At 40.8% G+C, this 15,120-nt stretch overlaps 1 protein-coding gene across 1 annotated transcript in view; it reads left to right on the plus strand.

Moving 5' to 3' along the window:
• Positions 1-14,143: 14,143 nt before the first annotated feature.
• Positions 14,144-15,120, plus strand: part of gal3st2 (galactose-3-O-sulfotransferase 2) — a 50,025-nt gene continuing 49,048 nt past the window's right edge. Inside the window, exon 1 of the mRNA XM_077566489.1 lies at positions 14,144-14,277. Within this exon, the coding sequence (XP_077422615.1) occupies positions 14,150-14,277 (128 nt within the window). The 5' untranslated portion in view covers positions 14,144-14,149. The remainder of the gene's footprint in view (positions 14,278-15,120) is intronic.

A 15,120-nucleotide genomic window follows, 5' to 3' on the forward strand; every position in this document is an offset into this window, starting at 1 on the left:
GACAGGTAGCAATAAGAGGCTAAGTTAATTGCACAAAAAAAACAGCTGGGAGACCAGGTTACCACTAATGAGGGCCATTGGCAACTTGAATCGCTAAATCCTCCAAAGGCGTTAACCAGCGAAAAATTGCAAAAAGATTGAAATAATCATCATCTACAGTGCATAACGTCATCCAAAGATTCAGAGAATCTGGAACAATCTCTGTCTGTAAGGGTCAAGGCCGAAAAAATCACACTGGATGCCCATGATCTTTGGGCCCTTAAACGGCACTGCACCGTAAACATGAATGTTTACTATATGGGAAATCACAGAAAGGGCTCAGCAATACTTCCAGAAAACATTGTGGGTGGAAAAAAATCCACCGTGCCAGCTGCCGTTGCCAGATGAAACTCTACAGTACAAAGAAGAAGCCATTTCTAAAGCAAACCAAGAAGCGCAGGCGTTTCTCTGGGCCAGGGGTTATTTAAAATGGAGTGTGGAAACCTGTTAGACGTATCACGATTTGAAGTTATTTGTGGAAAACTGGGGTGCTATATCATACTGACTAAAGAGGACAAGGACAACCCAAATTGTTATCAGCACTCAGTTTATAAGCCTGCATCTGTGATCGTATAGGGTTGCATGACTACAGTCACAAAGCACATGAAATCCGATTTTTGTGGGATGGATTGAATCCACATAGCTCCAAACACGCAGATCAGATTTGAATGACCGTGACTTTACTCTATGCGACACAAAATCTAATGTGCTAGACATCAGAGTGCTGTCTTCCTTCACAATAAACAATTACCGTTTAGCAAGAGTCCACGTCCCTAGCCTGGAACTTATTTGGGGTTTGACAAAACATTCTTCGAGATCTGCAGAAAAACGGCTGCCATGAGGAGCGATTTGATGACAATTCTGTTCCACCCAGAACCATTACGGGACTTTGCGACTTCAAAAGCACCATGATCAGTGGTGCAGTCCAGGGTATATGCGTGTAGAGGGCGTATACCCACTTCTTCTTCAGTCAGTTTTGTGTCTATCCACTTCTAAATCCTCAATTTTGCGTCTACCCACTTCTGAATCCTCATGCTGTTGTACCGATTATTTGGGTTGCCGTAATGGCTTATGAGAAATTTAGACGGTACTGAGGGGAGTTGTAATTTCCTCAGAAACCTTGGGGGCACCACGTTAACTTTACTTGTTTGTAGGAGCAAAATAAACGATAAAAATCCTATTATCAAGTATTCATAATCTGAAGTTGCTACTTTAGTTAATCATGGAGTTCTTTGCTTTTATAAGAGAATTACTAATCCACTCAGTAAACACAAATGATTCGGCAGAAATTGAATTTCTAGACAACAAATTTATTTAGTAAACACACATATATCAGTCTCAGCCTAACCTATTAATGAAACGGAATAAAAATGTGAATCAAAGCTAAAAGGAAAACTTGCAACCTAACTAACTAAGATAAAAGAAGGTAGATGAAAAAGGTAGATGGGGATAAATATGGAAGCGTTTGACCTGTCAATTATTTTAAGTTTGAATAAAAGCGTTACACCAATAGTATATGATCATCAGATTGCAATGGAGGCGCAACTCACAAACTAGTTCAGTCGCACGGGAGAGAGAGAGACTCGAGCGTCGATCCTCAGTTGAATGCTGGAATGCCGCAGCAGGTCTCCAGCTGCTGGTCAGGTACACGCGCGGGGTGGAGGCAGCACGTCCAGCTGGAATGCTGCCCGGGAGTCTCTGGCTGCTGGTCGGTGATGCACGCGCGGCGTGGAGGTCAGCAGGTCCTTGTGTAGCGCTGCGAGGGCGCCTCGGACTCACGGCTGGAACAGACACCCACGCCTCGGGGGATGCACAGGGTGTTTTCCGAGTCCTTGCTTGATGCGCGCTTTTAGATGCGTGGCTCAAAGGAAGAAGCCGTGTAGTCACCCTCAGCGACCACGTTTCTTGTGATGATCAGGAAAAGTTCATGGGGCTAGACGTGAGGTGGAGAGAGGGCGGAGGAGTTGCAGGAACAGGAGAGCCGTTGAGCAGTTCAGTGGGGGAAGAAAGTTCAGGAAAAGAGTTCCAGGAAAAGAGTTCCAGGTAAAGAGCGTGAGGAAAAAGAATTGCAGGAAAAGAGAGAGAAGTTCCTTCACTCGCTTGCTTTAAAGCTGTGTCAGCAGGGTGGGTGGGTTATCAGGCAGTAGCCCACAGGGGTAGTCACGCCACATTTCAAACATTACCGCGATCATAAACTTATTGAATCCGCTAAGCTTACTAATTAGCTAAACTTAGGTGGCTACAGAAATTACACACATCATTCATTTGAGATAGACATACAGGTTGTGTACAAAGATAAACAACAGGAGTTATATGATGTCAGTCAAGTACATAGAGTCCGTGCATGTCCCAAATTATGTAGACTTCAGATTAATTAGGAGCGGCAGGATTCTTGAGGATAACCGATAGTGACCGTTGGAGGGCACTGTTGTACCATACAGCTTCCAAGGGGCATTGTTTCCCAAAAAAACACTGTCCTGTGGATAGGCCAGATCATAAAAGATGGTCTGGGGACTGCTTATCAGACAAGATTTCAGGTTTGTCAGAGCTGTGGTATGCGTTTCCTGGGGGTTATAAAATAAAGTCCAGTCCCTGCTGGAGGGAAACTCAAAGAGTCCTTTTGAACTGAAAACATAGAGTTAAGACACGCACACACATTCCCCAGGGGGAAATGTTTAAAAAGGCACATAAAATGAAAATATTGAGGGTGGCGGGCAATATTCGTTACACTGTCAAGGTGAGCTGGTAGGGTGGACGACCCAAATGCAGGGAAGCAGGAGAACTACGGCAGGGATGCATGGAATACTGAATACAATTTATTTAACAAAAACACTAATATGGATACCGGGTAAAACGCTAAATAAACAAAATCAACAAAGTTCTGAAAAGACCAAAAATCAAAGTAACAACAAAACACAAGAGTGGTGACAACGCCAATGATTCAACAAAGACTGAACGAAACCAGGAAACTAAATCAAAGCCAATTGACAAGACAACGAGAGACACCTGGACAAGACACAAGTGGCTGGGGGAGATGATTGGATGACACAAGAGAACAGATTGACGAACACATGTGAAAACAAAACCTAACAAGCAAGACAGGACACAAAGCCAAAACAACAAAAACAAATTGTAACAGATGCGCAGTTTTTGCGAACCATTCAGCCATGACCCACCCTCTGACTGCCTCTAACTGGCTGGCCTGCACTCGCTGTCTTATTGGTTAATGAAAGGCATGAGGACTGATGCGCCAATCAGAGAATGAGTAGGGCGGGTCATGCCGAGGACTTTTTAGGCCTGGGTGCCAATGCTACGCCAGTTGATTGGCAGGTCGCTCCGTCTCCTGCACGATGATTGTAAATGTGAGCGAGGGCCGAGGCAGAAATAAATAAACGTCTTTCCAGTGAGTGACGGCATGTAGGCTATCAGAACATACTAAGCATACGATGAAAACATCATTCACAGTTACGTTTTAAAGCCTTGATACACCAATCCGACGTCGGCAAAATGTGACTTACGCCTAACCCCTGTGGCGTCGGCATGTCGCGTAGAAAAATTACGTAAATACACACCGCACCGACTATTACGCACCTTCAGCACATGTGCGAGAAGTAATTCCCCTTTGTACCATCGGCGGCGGTAGTCATTATTCCTAAAGGCAACCAGCAGCCTCTTTACAGGGGCGGGATATAGAACGTTTTTTTGTTTTGTTTTGTTTTTGCACTGACTCACACAAACACCCACACATACAAACATGGTCTCCCAGGCGGGGAAGCAAATCCACGCCAACCTGCATCGTAGGCAAATGATGGTACCACTCCGCCACCTGGAAACCGGGATATAGAAACGTAAACAACTCATACCGGTGTTTACAGCGGGGCCGGGGTAAACGTGGCGGCTAGCTGGTGAAGCGAAAACGGGCGCTGGAACAAGCTTCGTCCCCTTCTCGTTCCCGAACGCATGGATGTACTCCGTTGTGGTGTATCCTGGACCCTGTTGACTCCTGGCTGCTACCGATCGTCGGTTCACCCGAAAAACTTTTGCTGTGCTGTCCTCCGCGTTTTAGGCATGGTGCCGACCTCCAGCTTCTGAAGGAGCTTCCTCAAGACCGCTGCACGAAAGGGCCATGCACCCCTGCTGCTCCCACAAGGATCGCGCTGTTAAACGTGTGGTCATTGACAAACAAAACGTTTATTTTGAGGGAGTTTTTCCTTTCCAACAACTTAAATTTCCTCTGCCTGACGGAGACTTGTCGCTGGTGACGTCCAACCGAGGTGGAGGAACGGCGACTATTTAAAAAACAAATTTAAATGTAAACGATGTCTATTTACCACATCGGTCACAGCTTTGAAGGCACCTTCTTTGAAGTCAGCTAAAACTGTCACTGTGCTGTGCTGTGTTGTGTCATTTACCCTCCTCCAAAATACAATAAGGACATTTTAAACGACTTTGCAAATCTTCTTGCCGAAATCATGCAGAAATATGATCATATCCTCTTTATGGAAACTTTAATATTCATGTGTGCTGTCCTGAAAAATCATAAAGTTGAGTTGAGTACTGTTTATCCCCCCCCAAAAAAGTACTGTTTATCCGGTTGTCACTTGCTCTTCTTGCCCTGTGCGTTGATTTGCTAGCTAACAGCCAATCACAGTGATTAAATGCCCCCGACGCAGATTCAACATGTTGAATTTGCTGGAAAAGCCCCCCGACGTATTCCAACTTGACCCGACTTCACGACAGTAATTTATACACTGATCAGAAAGCGCATGCTGTCAGCACAACGCTGTCCGACTCCCGATGTCGGATTGGTGTATCTAGGCCTTTAAAGTTGTTTCCAAATAAATCAGTAATTTAAAATACTGGCATTATCACTGTACAGAGGAGGATTTTGTTACAATACATTGAAGTTAAAGAAATGCAAGATTTATGAAAAACTAACCAGCTATTCTGTGAAATGGTTAATTTCAGGTAAGAGTTGAAATTAGCCATTATGAGCGATTATGATTTTATGGCACTTTTATGAATATTTTTGCATTAAGTACAGTATCGGACATTCTGGACCGTCACGTGATCATCGTGACGTATTGCGTGCGTAAAATACATATTGAATGACATGGCTGCCAGTGACAACAAAGACACTCACAAGGAATTATTACATCCCATGGTGGACGTGGAATTACGCCCTATAGCAAAGAAGCACTTCTTTAAAAGCAGTACAGCCACGTAGGACTCGCCAAAGATTTGTATAGAGCCGAAAGCCGTGATGAAACTGGCCGACTCATTCAGCGAGTCGAAGTTTTGGACCAGCTATTCTTTTTTTTTTTTTTTTTTTTTCCTGGAGAGCTCAGTATTGTTCATTCGGTAATTTTACCGATTTGACATGTCATCATCATTGCTCTCTCTCTCTTTTTTTTTTGGTATGTGGGTGAGAATGTGTATGTGCGTGTGTGCGTGCGTGCAAGTGTGTTTGTGTATTCATTAGTTCACCTAAAACCTATTAAAAAATCCCATACCGTTCACCTAAACCGAACACTTCCAGCCAGAGTCGTGAGGCCGTCAGCAGACCCGAGGAAGGACTTCTTTAAAAGCAGTACAGCCACGTAGAACTTGCCAAAGATTTGTATGCAGCCGAAAGCCGAGATGAAACTGGCCGACTCATTCAGCCGACCAGCTCATAGCGAGTCAAAGTTTTGGACCGTCTGCAAATTGCGTTATTAGAGACGCTCAAATTACCAGTCAAGTCACTTTTGACATTGTTCACTCTAGAAATGTAATTTGTGGACGGTCCCCAACCTGGACGGTAAACATCCGGTTGACTTTTACTCTGCTAGGCCATGCCATATGTTGTTTGCTAAGCACTTTTTAGCCCACATTAGAAGAGGCCAACCCCCACGGCCCCACCCCCACACGGAATGACATGAAACCTGACGTGCTGAGGATTTTACTCCTATCTCAATTACTGCACCAATTTTGATCAAAGATGGCCTTTTCTTGCCAATTACATCAGCAAACGCTTATTCAAATAAACGAAGGATACTGTTTCTGGGAATAAGATGCCAGACATATTTGGACTTTTATTCTTTATACACAATGCCTAATCCAATACTGGAAAATGAGTTATAAATACTGTATTGCTTTAAACTGTGCGTTTCGGCTAGGCTAATGTTATGAAATGTAACGTTATCCTAATGTTAGGAACTTAGCCCTAAACTAGCTACATTAGGATCATATAGGGCAGTCATAATGTTTTTTTACTGACCCCCTGCAAAATATTTTTTCAGCCTAGTACCCCAACCTGCGCAAAGCAAAACAAAACTGTCCTGTGCCATCATGTGTCTGGTTTTAATTTGGGAACTGGTTTTAACTTTGACCAGTCCCACTATGTATCGGTCAAAAAAAAAGAAGACATAATTATCTTAGTGGCAAATAAATAATTGTGCAATAATTATCAACACAACGTGCCCTCCTTTGGGATCATGGCACAGGTTGGTTTTCAAAACAAATGATTCTGTTAACTTTAAATAAAAGCAGAAACTGAAAGAAAAATCAAGATGGTTTCTTGCACGTATGCTACATTTTAAATATGTTTTAAAATTCCACGTACCCAGAGGGCTACGCGAGAACCACTGATGTATGGAACCCGCATCATTGTTTCAGTAATTGTATGATTAACCCAGTTTGCAAAGACCGTTATGCCAGACGGTTTCCGAATCATGGATTAATTGATGTGGAATTGTCTTGCGGTGGAATTCTCTCTATTCCCATGTACAACCGCGTAACTGACAGCTGCTAAATTGAGCCTCGTAAGCATGTCTCTTTGCTGATGCTATTTTTAGGGTCCTTAGCCAAACCAATGTTGTTTTGCACAATGCACAATAGCATCCGCATACTGTCCTCTTTCACTTGCCTCTTTCTCATTCACATGCCGACCTCACTCACGTCCGCCTTTCCTGTTTATAACCAATATGATGGCGGGAAATGCTGTGGGAAATCTTTCGACATTCAGTCAAGTGGAGCGCTACTATTAGTGGCATATACAAATATCCCTGTGTGAACGTCCGCTCCTGATTGGTGGACTGGTTCGCAGACATCTTAGAAGTTTGAGTCCTGAAGTTTGAGTCCAACTGACTTTGGGCAAAAGGCCAATGCCACCCTGGACTGCTTATTAGCCACTGGTTACATCGAGAGACAGACAATAATTCACACTCACATCCACACCATCACTGGGTGGGAAGTGAACACATCCCTGCCTGTACGGAAGTCATCTGAGTGTGATCCATCCATGACACTATGAGTGACTACTGCTGGAAGCACTTGTATTGAAATTAAAACAATTGGAAGTCAACCAGCTTTGCAGAACATATTGTAACCAACCTGTGCTTTTTAAGACAAAAAAAGGTTGTGACTAGTCTCAGCGACGACTGCCGCCTTCCTCAGAAGCTGTCAAACTGACTGCGGCAGTTATTGCCGAAACTAATCAAGGTAAAGATCAACCTTTTTTAGTCTTAAAAAAGAAAAACCACAGGACGATATAGATTTGTAAACAAGATGATTTTTTTTTTTGCCATATTGTGATCAAGTTGCCCAATATTTGGATGGAGGAAGATAATGGTTTTGGTTGGTCTGTGTAGGGACAGACCTAATTTAAGCAGTGATTCCATTTCTTTTTTTTATGCCTTGCACATCCCTAATACATTTTTTTTAGTCAAGGTAAAATGATGGAAGAAATTATTCAGTTAAGGTATTTTCTAATGATAATTCATTTAAATTATAGTATAAGCTTATTTTAAAATTGCCCAAAAATAGTTTTTCACACCCCTACTTGGGAACCCTAACATTTACTGAATCTGAATGAAGTGAAAATATATTATAGCTGTGATAAGTTTGATCCTTCACTGTGTCTGATCACCACTTGCCTTCCATGTGTGCCAGCAGACACAATTTACATCTACCTTTAATGCATTAATTTATACGAGAGTACCGAGCTTCCGCACCTCGGCCACGGTAACCTCAAGCCCTTAATCCTCGGCAACTGCAGCCCCAAGTCCTTGCCATCTGCAGCATCAATCCCATGTTCCTCAGCCGCTGCAGCCCCAAGCCGCTGCAGCCCCAAGCTTCCGCATCTCTGCCCTTGCAGTCCCAAGCCACTGATGCTCGGCAGCTGCAGCCTCAGGCTCCTGTTATTTAGTCACTGCAGCCCCAAGCTTCCGCATCTCTGCCACTGCAGTCCCAAGCCCCTGATGCTCGGCAGCTGCAGCCTCAGGTACCTGTTCCTTGGCAGCTGCCGTTTCAAGCACCCGCTCCTATGCAGATGCAGCCTCAAGCTTCAGTTCCTTCTCCGGCATCGCACGTCCTGCGGCCGCCATTGGATCCACCTGTGGCAGCGTACATCCTGTGGCCACTATTGCAGCCACTAAGAATGCGTTGCGTCCGCTGACAGCGCCAAAAATTGCTGCATTTATGCACCCGCAGTTTGCTCCTTGTAAACGTCCTATTTACGAAGGATATTGCTTTAATGGTATACTAGCGCAAACACGGCCACAAAGTTTCACAGCTGGGAGCGCCTGATTTACCACATATGGCAAAGGTTTTGTGGCAAGAAAATGTGTAGTCAATATTTGCTGCATATTATAAGTAATATAAGTAATCAATAATAGTAGTAGTAGATTAGGTATTAGAAGTCTAAGGTCGGCTCAGGAAAAGCGGAGGCAAAAACTAGAATTTGCGTTTGGTATGCGGAAACTATGTGGACAAATATAAATATACAAATATAGTGAAAAATGAATGGCCATTCAATGCAAATAATAAATAGTTATGATTATAGTATTATATATATATATATATTATATATATAGTAACAGTTGCGAGAAAGATGAAATTATCAGCAAGCACGTTTGGACCGAGGAAGTGCAAAAGTGTTTTCCGCATTGAGCGAGAGGAATACGGCGACCATGACATTCATTCATTCAATGTCCATAAAATACCAATTATTGGTGCAAGCATCTTTATATTTTAAGAGGTTGATGTGGCCATACAGTAGAGATGTTTTTTCATATAGCATATTGGTCTTGCAGTCTTTCTGCATCTGTCATGTGCAAATGATGAAGGCTGGGCTGAATGGCGGTTCGTGGTATTACGGTATGTCTTGTAGGCTTACATTGCAAAATGTCCTTCTCCTCTCTCTCACACCAGGGCGAATAGCACAGTACGTACAGTACATGATCTGCATTAAAAGGTGGGCAGGCAACTCTACCTGGCCTTCTCCGTACCACAGTCACTGCTGCCAAGATCACCAGAAATTCTGCGTGAGATTCTTTCACAGGATCGAGAAAGCGCCAAATTTACACCAGCCTTCCATATATGTTGTTTGCGTCCTCAAACTCCGTGTGGCTATTAGCGCTGGAGTTAGTGAATAAGATGCTGTTTATCAATGAGTTTCGTTTGCATAGAGGTGGGCAAGTTCTCCGCCAAATATATGCAAATGAGCTCAGTTACATCAGTTGTATCCTTTATGTAGAATGATTAAATACTGTATTAGTGATGTACTGATTAGCTGAGAGAGGAGTTGAGCTGTCTCAATGAACAGTAGCCTATCTTCATTTGTCTGCACAACGCACATTCAATTGATGCAATGTGACAAAAAATGCTAACTATTTAATTATGTCTGTATGTTTTTACAAAATACAATGTAATTTCACGTTGTTTTTTGTCATCTAATTAATGGTATTTCCGTTCATTTCAATGGGAAAAGAGGATTTGAGATATGAGTATTTTGAGTTATGAATAGAAGTTACTAAGGATAACACGGATGTTATCCTTAGTAACTTCTCATTCAGTGGAAAACAGGCATATTCCTCATTAAGGATTTTAGGCAAGAAGTCGCCAGCCAATTGTCTGACACATGTAGACAAACAATCATTCACAATCTATGGACAATTTAGCAGAGCAGAACTTGTGAAGCAGACTTGCTTTTTTTTTTTTTTTTCAGGAGAGCTCAGTATTGTTCATTCGATTTGACATCATCATTGCTCTCCTTTTTAAAAAAATAAATAAATAAAAAAAAAAAATGTTTTTTTTTCTTTCTCTTTTTTTTTTTAAATATATATACATATATATACATATACACATATATATATATTGTATGTGGGTGAGTATGTGCATGTGCGTGCGTGCGTGCGTGCGTGCGTGCGTGTGTGTATTCATCAGTTCACCTAAAGCCCATTAAAAAAAAATCCCATACTAATAATATAATATAATAATAAATTGCCAAATGCAGAAACATCAATGTAAGTTATCACGATGTAGTGGCTCTCGCTAACAGACAGAATTAAGTAACCAGAATTAGGTTAAAAAATTCTATATACGTAGACCATGTTTCTATAAATTTTGATATTTAGTTTTTATTTGAGGCAGATATTTTTTCCATTAAAATGTGATTTATGAGGAGGTTAGACCATTGGTCGATATTCAGAGTTTGTTTATTTTTCCAGTTAACAAGAATTGTTTTTTTAGCGATAGTAAGGGCTACAAGTGTAGATTGAAATTGTTTATGTGGTAAGTCAGTTGTTGTTAGGTCACCTAGCAAACACAAGTTTGGAGAGAAAGGTATCCTACAGTCCAAAATAGCGGAAAGTTTTTCTAAGACTTTAGTCCAGAAATACATAACCGGAGTACATAACCATAAAGCATGAACATAAGTGTCTGTAGTGTTTTGTAAACATTGGAGACAAATGTCGGAGTCTGAGAGTCCCATTTTCTTAATCATATATTGAGTAATGTATGTTCTGTGAATAATTTTATATTGGATAAGTTGTAAATTTGTGTGTTTTGTCATTTTAAATGCGTTTTCACAAACTTGAATCCAAAAGTCAGATTCCGGTGCTATAGACAAGTCTGTCTCCCATTTCGAGATGGGTAAAGACATTTTATCAGTATATGAAAGTAACTTATATATTTTTGAAAGTTTTTTTGTTGTTGTCGAAGAAAGCTTGTTAATATCTTTAGCTAAAACAGGCGGTTGGAGCGTACCCCGAAGTGTTGGAATTTTTTTCTTTATCATATTTTTAACTTGTAGATAATGTAAAAAAATTCCGTTTTTTATATTGTATTTTTGGAGCAAGGATGTATATGATATAAACATATTATCTGAGAAGAGATGGTGGAGATGTGTAATTCCTTTCTGCTCCCACACACCTAAATAAAATGGTTGGTTGTTAAGTTGAAAGTCGGGGTTATGCCATAGGGGAGACAGCCCACAGGGCTCCACTTGGGCTTTTGTCAATTCTAGTGCCTTCCACCAGGCAGTCACAGTGGCGGAAATCATTGGGTTTTTAAAACAATTATGTCGCTTAATCGATGTTGTAATAAAGAGTAAATCTCGAAGTCTGAGGTTATTACAATCCTTCTGTTCTAATTCCAGCCAACAGTTAGTGTCTCTGTTGGGTTGTGCCCATAGAACGATATATTGTAGCTGGTTAGCTATATAGTAGTACATAAAATTTGGTGCCTCTAGACCACCTTTGGATTTACTTTTCTGAAGAGTAGATAGACTAATCTTTGCTTTTTTTTATTCCAGTAAAATTTTGTAACGGCTGAGTCCAACAACTGGAACCATTTAGCCGTAGGTTTAAATGGAATCATTGAGAAAAAATAGTTTATTTTGGGTAAAACTTTCATTTTAATGGTGGCTATTCGTCCTATTAGAGAAATATGAAGATTATTCCAGCGCTCCAAGTCACTATAAATGTTATCCAGAAGTGGAGAAAAGTTTAAATTAATTAAATCAGTTAATTTAGGTGAGATTTTTATGCCTAAGTATTTTAAATTACCTATAGGAAATGAGTAGTGTGGGTCCTGGCTTGCAGGGCTCCATGAATTTTCTGTAATAGGTAGAAGTGTTGATTTTGTCCAGTTAATAGAATAATCTGATAACTGTGAGAATTTAGTTATTAAGTTAAATACTTCCCCTAGCGAAGTAGCCGGCTTTTTTAAATAAAGTAAGATGTTCTGTTACCCCAGAGTGAATTCCTTGAATCCTTCTTTCCTGGCGTATGGCTAATGCAAGTGGCTCAATAAATATTGCAAATAATAAAGGGGATAGTGGGCATCCCTGTCTTGTGCCTCTCTGTAAAGTAAAGCTCTGAGATATAATCCCGTTAGTAGTAACTGTAGCTTTAGGAGAATCATATAATACTGATACCCAGTGGATAAATGATTTCCCAAAGCCAAATTTATTTAAAACAGGAAGAAGGACCAGTTAACTTTGTCGAAAGCTTTTTCTGCATCCAATGATATAACAACTGCCTTTTCATCATGCCGCTGTGACATGCTAATAAGGTTAAAGAGTCTCCTAATATTATTAGTAGAGTGCCGATCTTTAATAAAGCCTGTTTGGTCGCTATGAATGATTGTCGAGATTACTGTTTCTAGTCTAGATGTGAAAGCCTTAGTGACAATTTTAATATCAGTGTTAATTTGTGAAATCGGACGGTAACTTGATGGAAGGGTGGGGTCTTTTTCTGGCTTTAATAAAAGTTTAATTGCTGCTGTATTCATGTGTGAGCGTATGTAACCCTTAGTTTTAATTTATGTTACTACTCTTAATAATAGCATTAACCAGAAGTGCTTAAAAAATATAGCCGGATAACCATCCGGGCCAGGTGCTTTGCCATTAGGCATACTATCTAGAGCACTGTACAACTCGTTTATAGTAAGTGGCGCATCTAACATGTCTTTATATTCAGTAGTTAACTGAGGTATATTTAAGCTACTGACGAATGCCTCAATATGCTCAGGGTTAGGCTTGTTAGTTTCTAAGTATAGGTTACGATAATAGTTATAAAAAATGTGATTAATTTCTTCTGGTGATTGTGTGCATTCACCAGTTGTCCCTTTAATAGCCGTTATAAGCAGACTTGCTAACCACCCACTAATTTGTGTGCTGCCCTTATTAGCTCTTTCACTGCCAGACGTTTTCAGAAACGGGTTGTCGCCAGTGCCAGCCGATTTAAGCATTTTGACTGATCTTTCAAGGTCCACAGAAAATGTTGTGTTTGGACTATGGAAACACACATACTACCAAATGAAAGATTGGACTTTCAACTTTCATCAGAAAAAAAAGTTTGTTTCTACCTTATTCCGTTCTTCAGTAATCAACAATAGAAAATGGTTACTTTCACCGAAATTCTCTGTTTTGAAACAAAAAGCGGAGAAAAAGAGCTTTTTGTGAAACGATGTTATTTCATGCACTCTAGTGAATTGTACACTTCTTTTTGTCCATGAATGATGCCACAAACACCTAAATAGTGCTTTACTTCTGTAAAACGCTTTCACCAACAATGAAAAAGTGTTTTTAATTTGCAAAATACGTTTATTTCCATTCAACAGTGTAACAATTTGACAAAACAATTTCGCAAACTATTTACAAATGTGTGCAACTGTGGTACTACTTACAATTATGTGGATGGTTCAAATACAGTTTTTCTTTTTATAACTCTCTCCTGCGTGCAAGGAGAGGGACCAGGATTCGCACAACAGATTAGTTTCACTTTCGCTTTGTCCGTTTCGCGTGCAGACGTTACACTTTCTTGACGGCCTTTTTTTCCGGGGAATAAATAGCAAGTAGCAGACTGTACACACTCCTCCGATGAATATGCATTGGACTCGGGGCACTCTTCGTCGTCCGATTGAACATCCGCCTGAGCGTTGTGCTCCGTGTTTTTCGGTGTCAGCATCGCTAGCCCGTGAACCTTTATAACGTCGTCATAGCCGCCGCGTCAGCGCTTCCAACTTCGGCACTTCCAACTTCGGCGTCAACCTCGGAGTCACCATCATCATCTTCGATGATGATCATCGTCGTCATCAATGTGCTCTTTATCGCTGGTCGATGTCTTTGAAAAAAACGGCTCGACCGTGAGCTGCTTGCAAGCGGCCGCCATTATGGCCATTATTTAACGTCAGTGGCAGTGAAAGAGTTAGTAGGCGTGACTCGTTGACAGTATATAAGGGCATTCAAATTCACAGTGAGTTTAGACACACAGACAGACAGAGGGGGGGGGGGGGAGAGAGAGAGAGAGAGAGAGAGAGAGAGAGAGAGAGAGAGAGATCTATCATGCAACAACACAGTGACAGACGGCACAAGGTGGTTGGATTGAGCAGGAGTTGTCTCTGGGATTTGCAGGAGATGCTGACCCCTCAGAGGAGAGGGTTCCTGGACCAGCCTCTCAGCCCTCACTCATTGTGAGTCCTCCAATGTTTATCTTAAATTACTACTCTGCTACTCTTTCAGTATTATCCTAAATGCACTCTCAAAACATCCTTCTGAAGTTCACTACTGACACTGTGCATGCTTCAAATTTAAAGGAAAGCTTTATGTCAAACTTTAGGTCACTACTGAGCCAATTCTTAGTGTATGAAAACAAAATGTATGAAAAGCAAGTAAGTTTTTATGAGATGCTTTTGGATATTCCCTTTCATTCAGTTCATTTCTTTCTCTGGGCATTGAATCGATTGCAAGTGGACTTCTTTGTTTTCATGACGTCTTCACAAACAGAGCAGTCCATGTTTTTACAATTTTACAAAAGTATGACTTATAATTTATCATCAGAAAGCAAACTGGTGGTTTGTGGCTATGTCCACTGTCCACTACTTTATTCAATGTCATCTTTTAAGCCACGGCTCATTTAAACAGAATGATTTCAGATGAGTCTAAAAAAAATGCTGTAAGATAAAAAAAGTTATCATTAAAGTATTGATAGCACAAATAATTCTTCACTGGTCAACTGATATTAATTCTTTTTTACATTTAATTACATTCTACAATATATGACGTTATTTTTTTAAATAATTGAAACAATTATACTATTTAGTTACAGCTTATGATGAGATTGTGACTTTTTGTGAGCTATAAAAATGTCACTGTGTTCCTTTAAAAATTAAAAAATCCAGACCTCTGCCCCTGTCTCAGATTACACATGAGCAACCAGCAGTTTGAATCTACTGAAGATTATTTTAGTATCACTTCTCTTGGCTCAAGTTGGAGAAAAAATAAAGTGCAGACACTGGCATAAGCACATGCGCACA

Source organism: Vanacampus margaritifer, chromosome 5 (assembly GCF_051991255.1).
Source record: "Vanacampus margaritifer isolate UIUO_Vmar chromosome 5, RoL_Vmar_1.0, whole genome shotgun sequence".
Taxonomy (NCBI): domain Eukaryota; kingdom Metazoa; phylum Chordata; class Actinopteri; order Syngnathiformes; family Syngnathidae; genus Vanacampus; species Vanacampus margaritifer.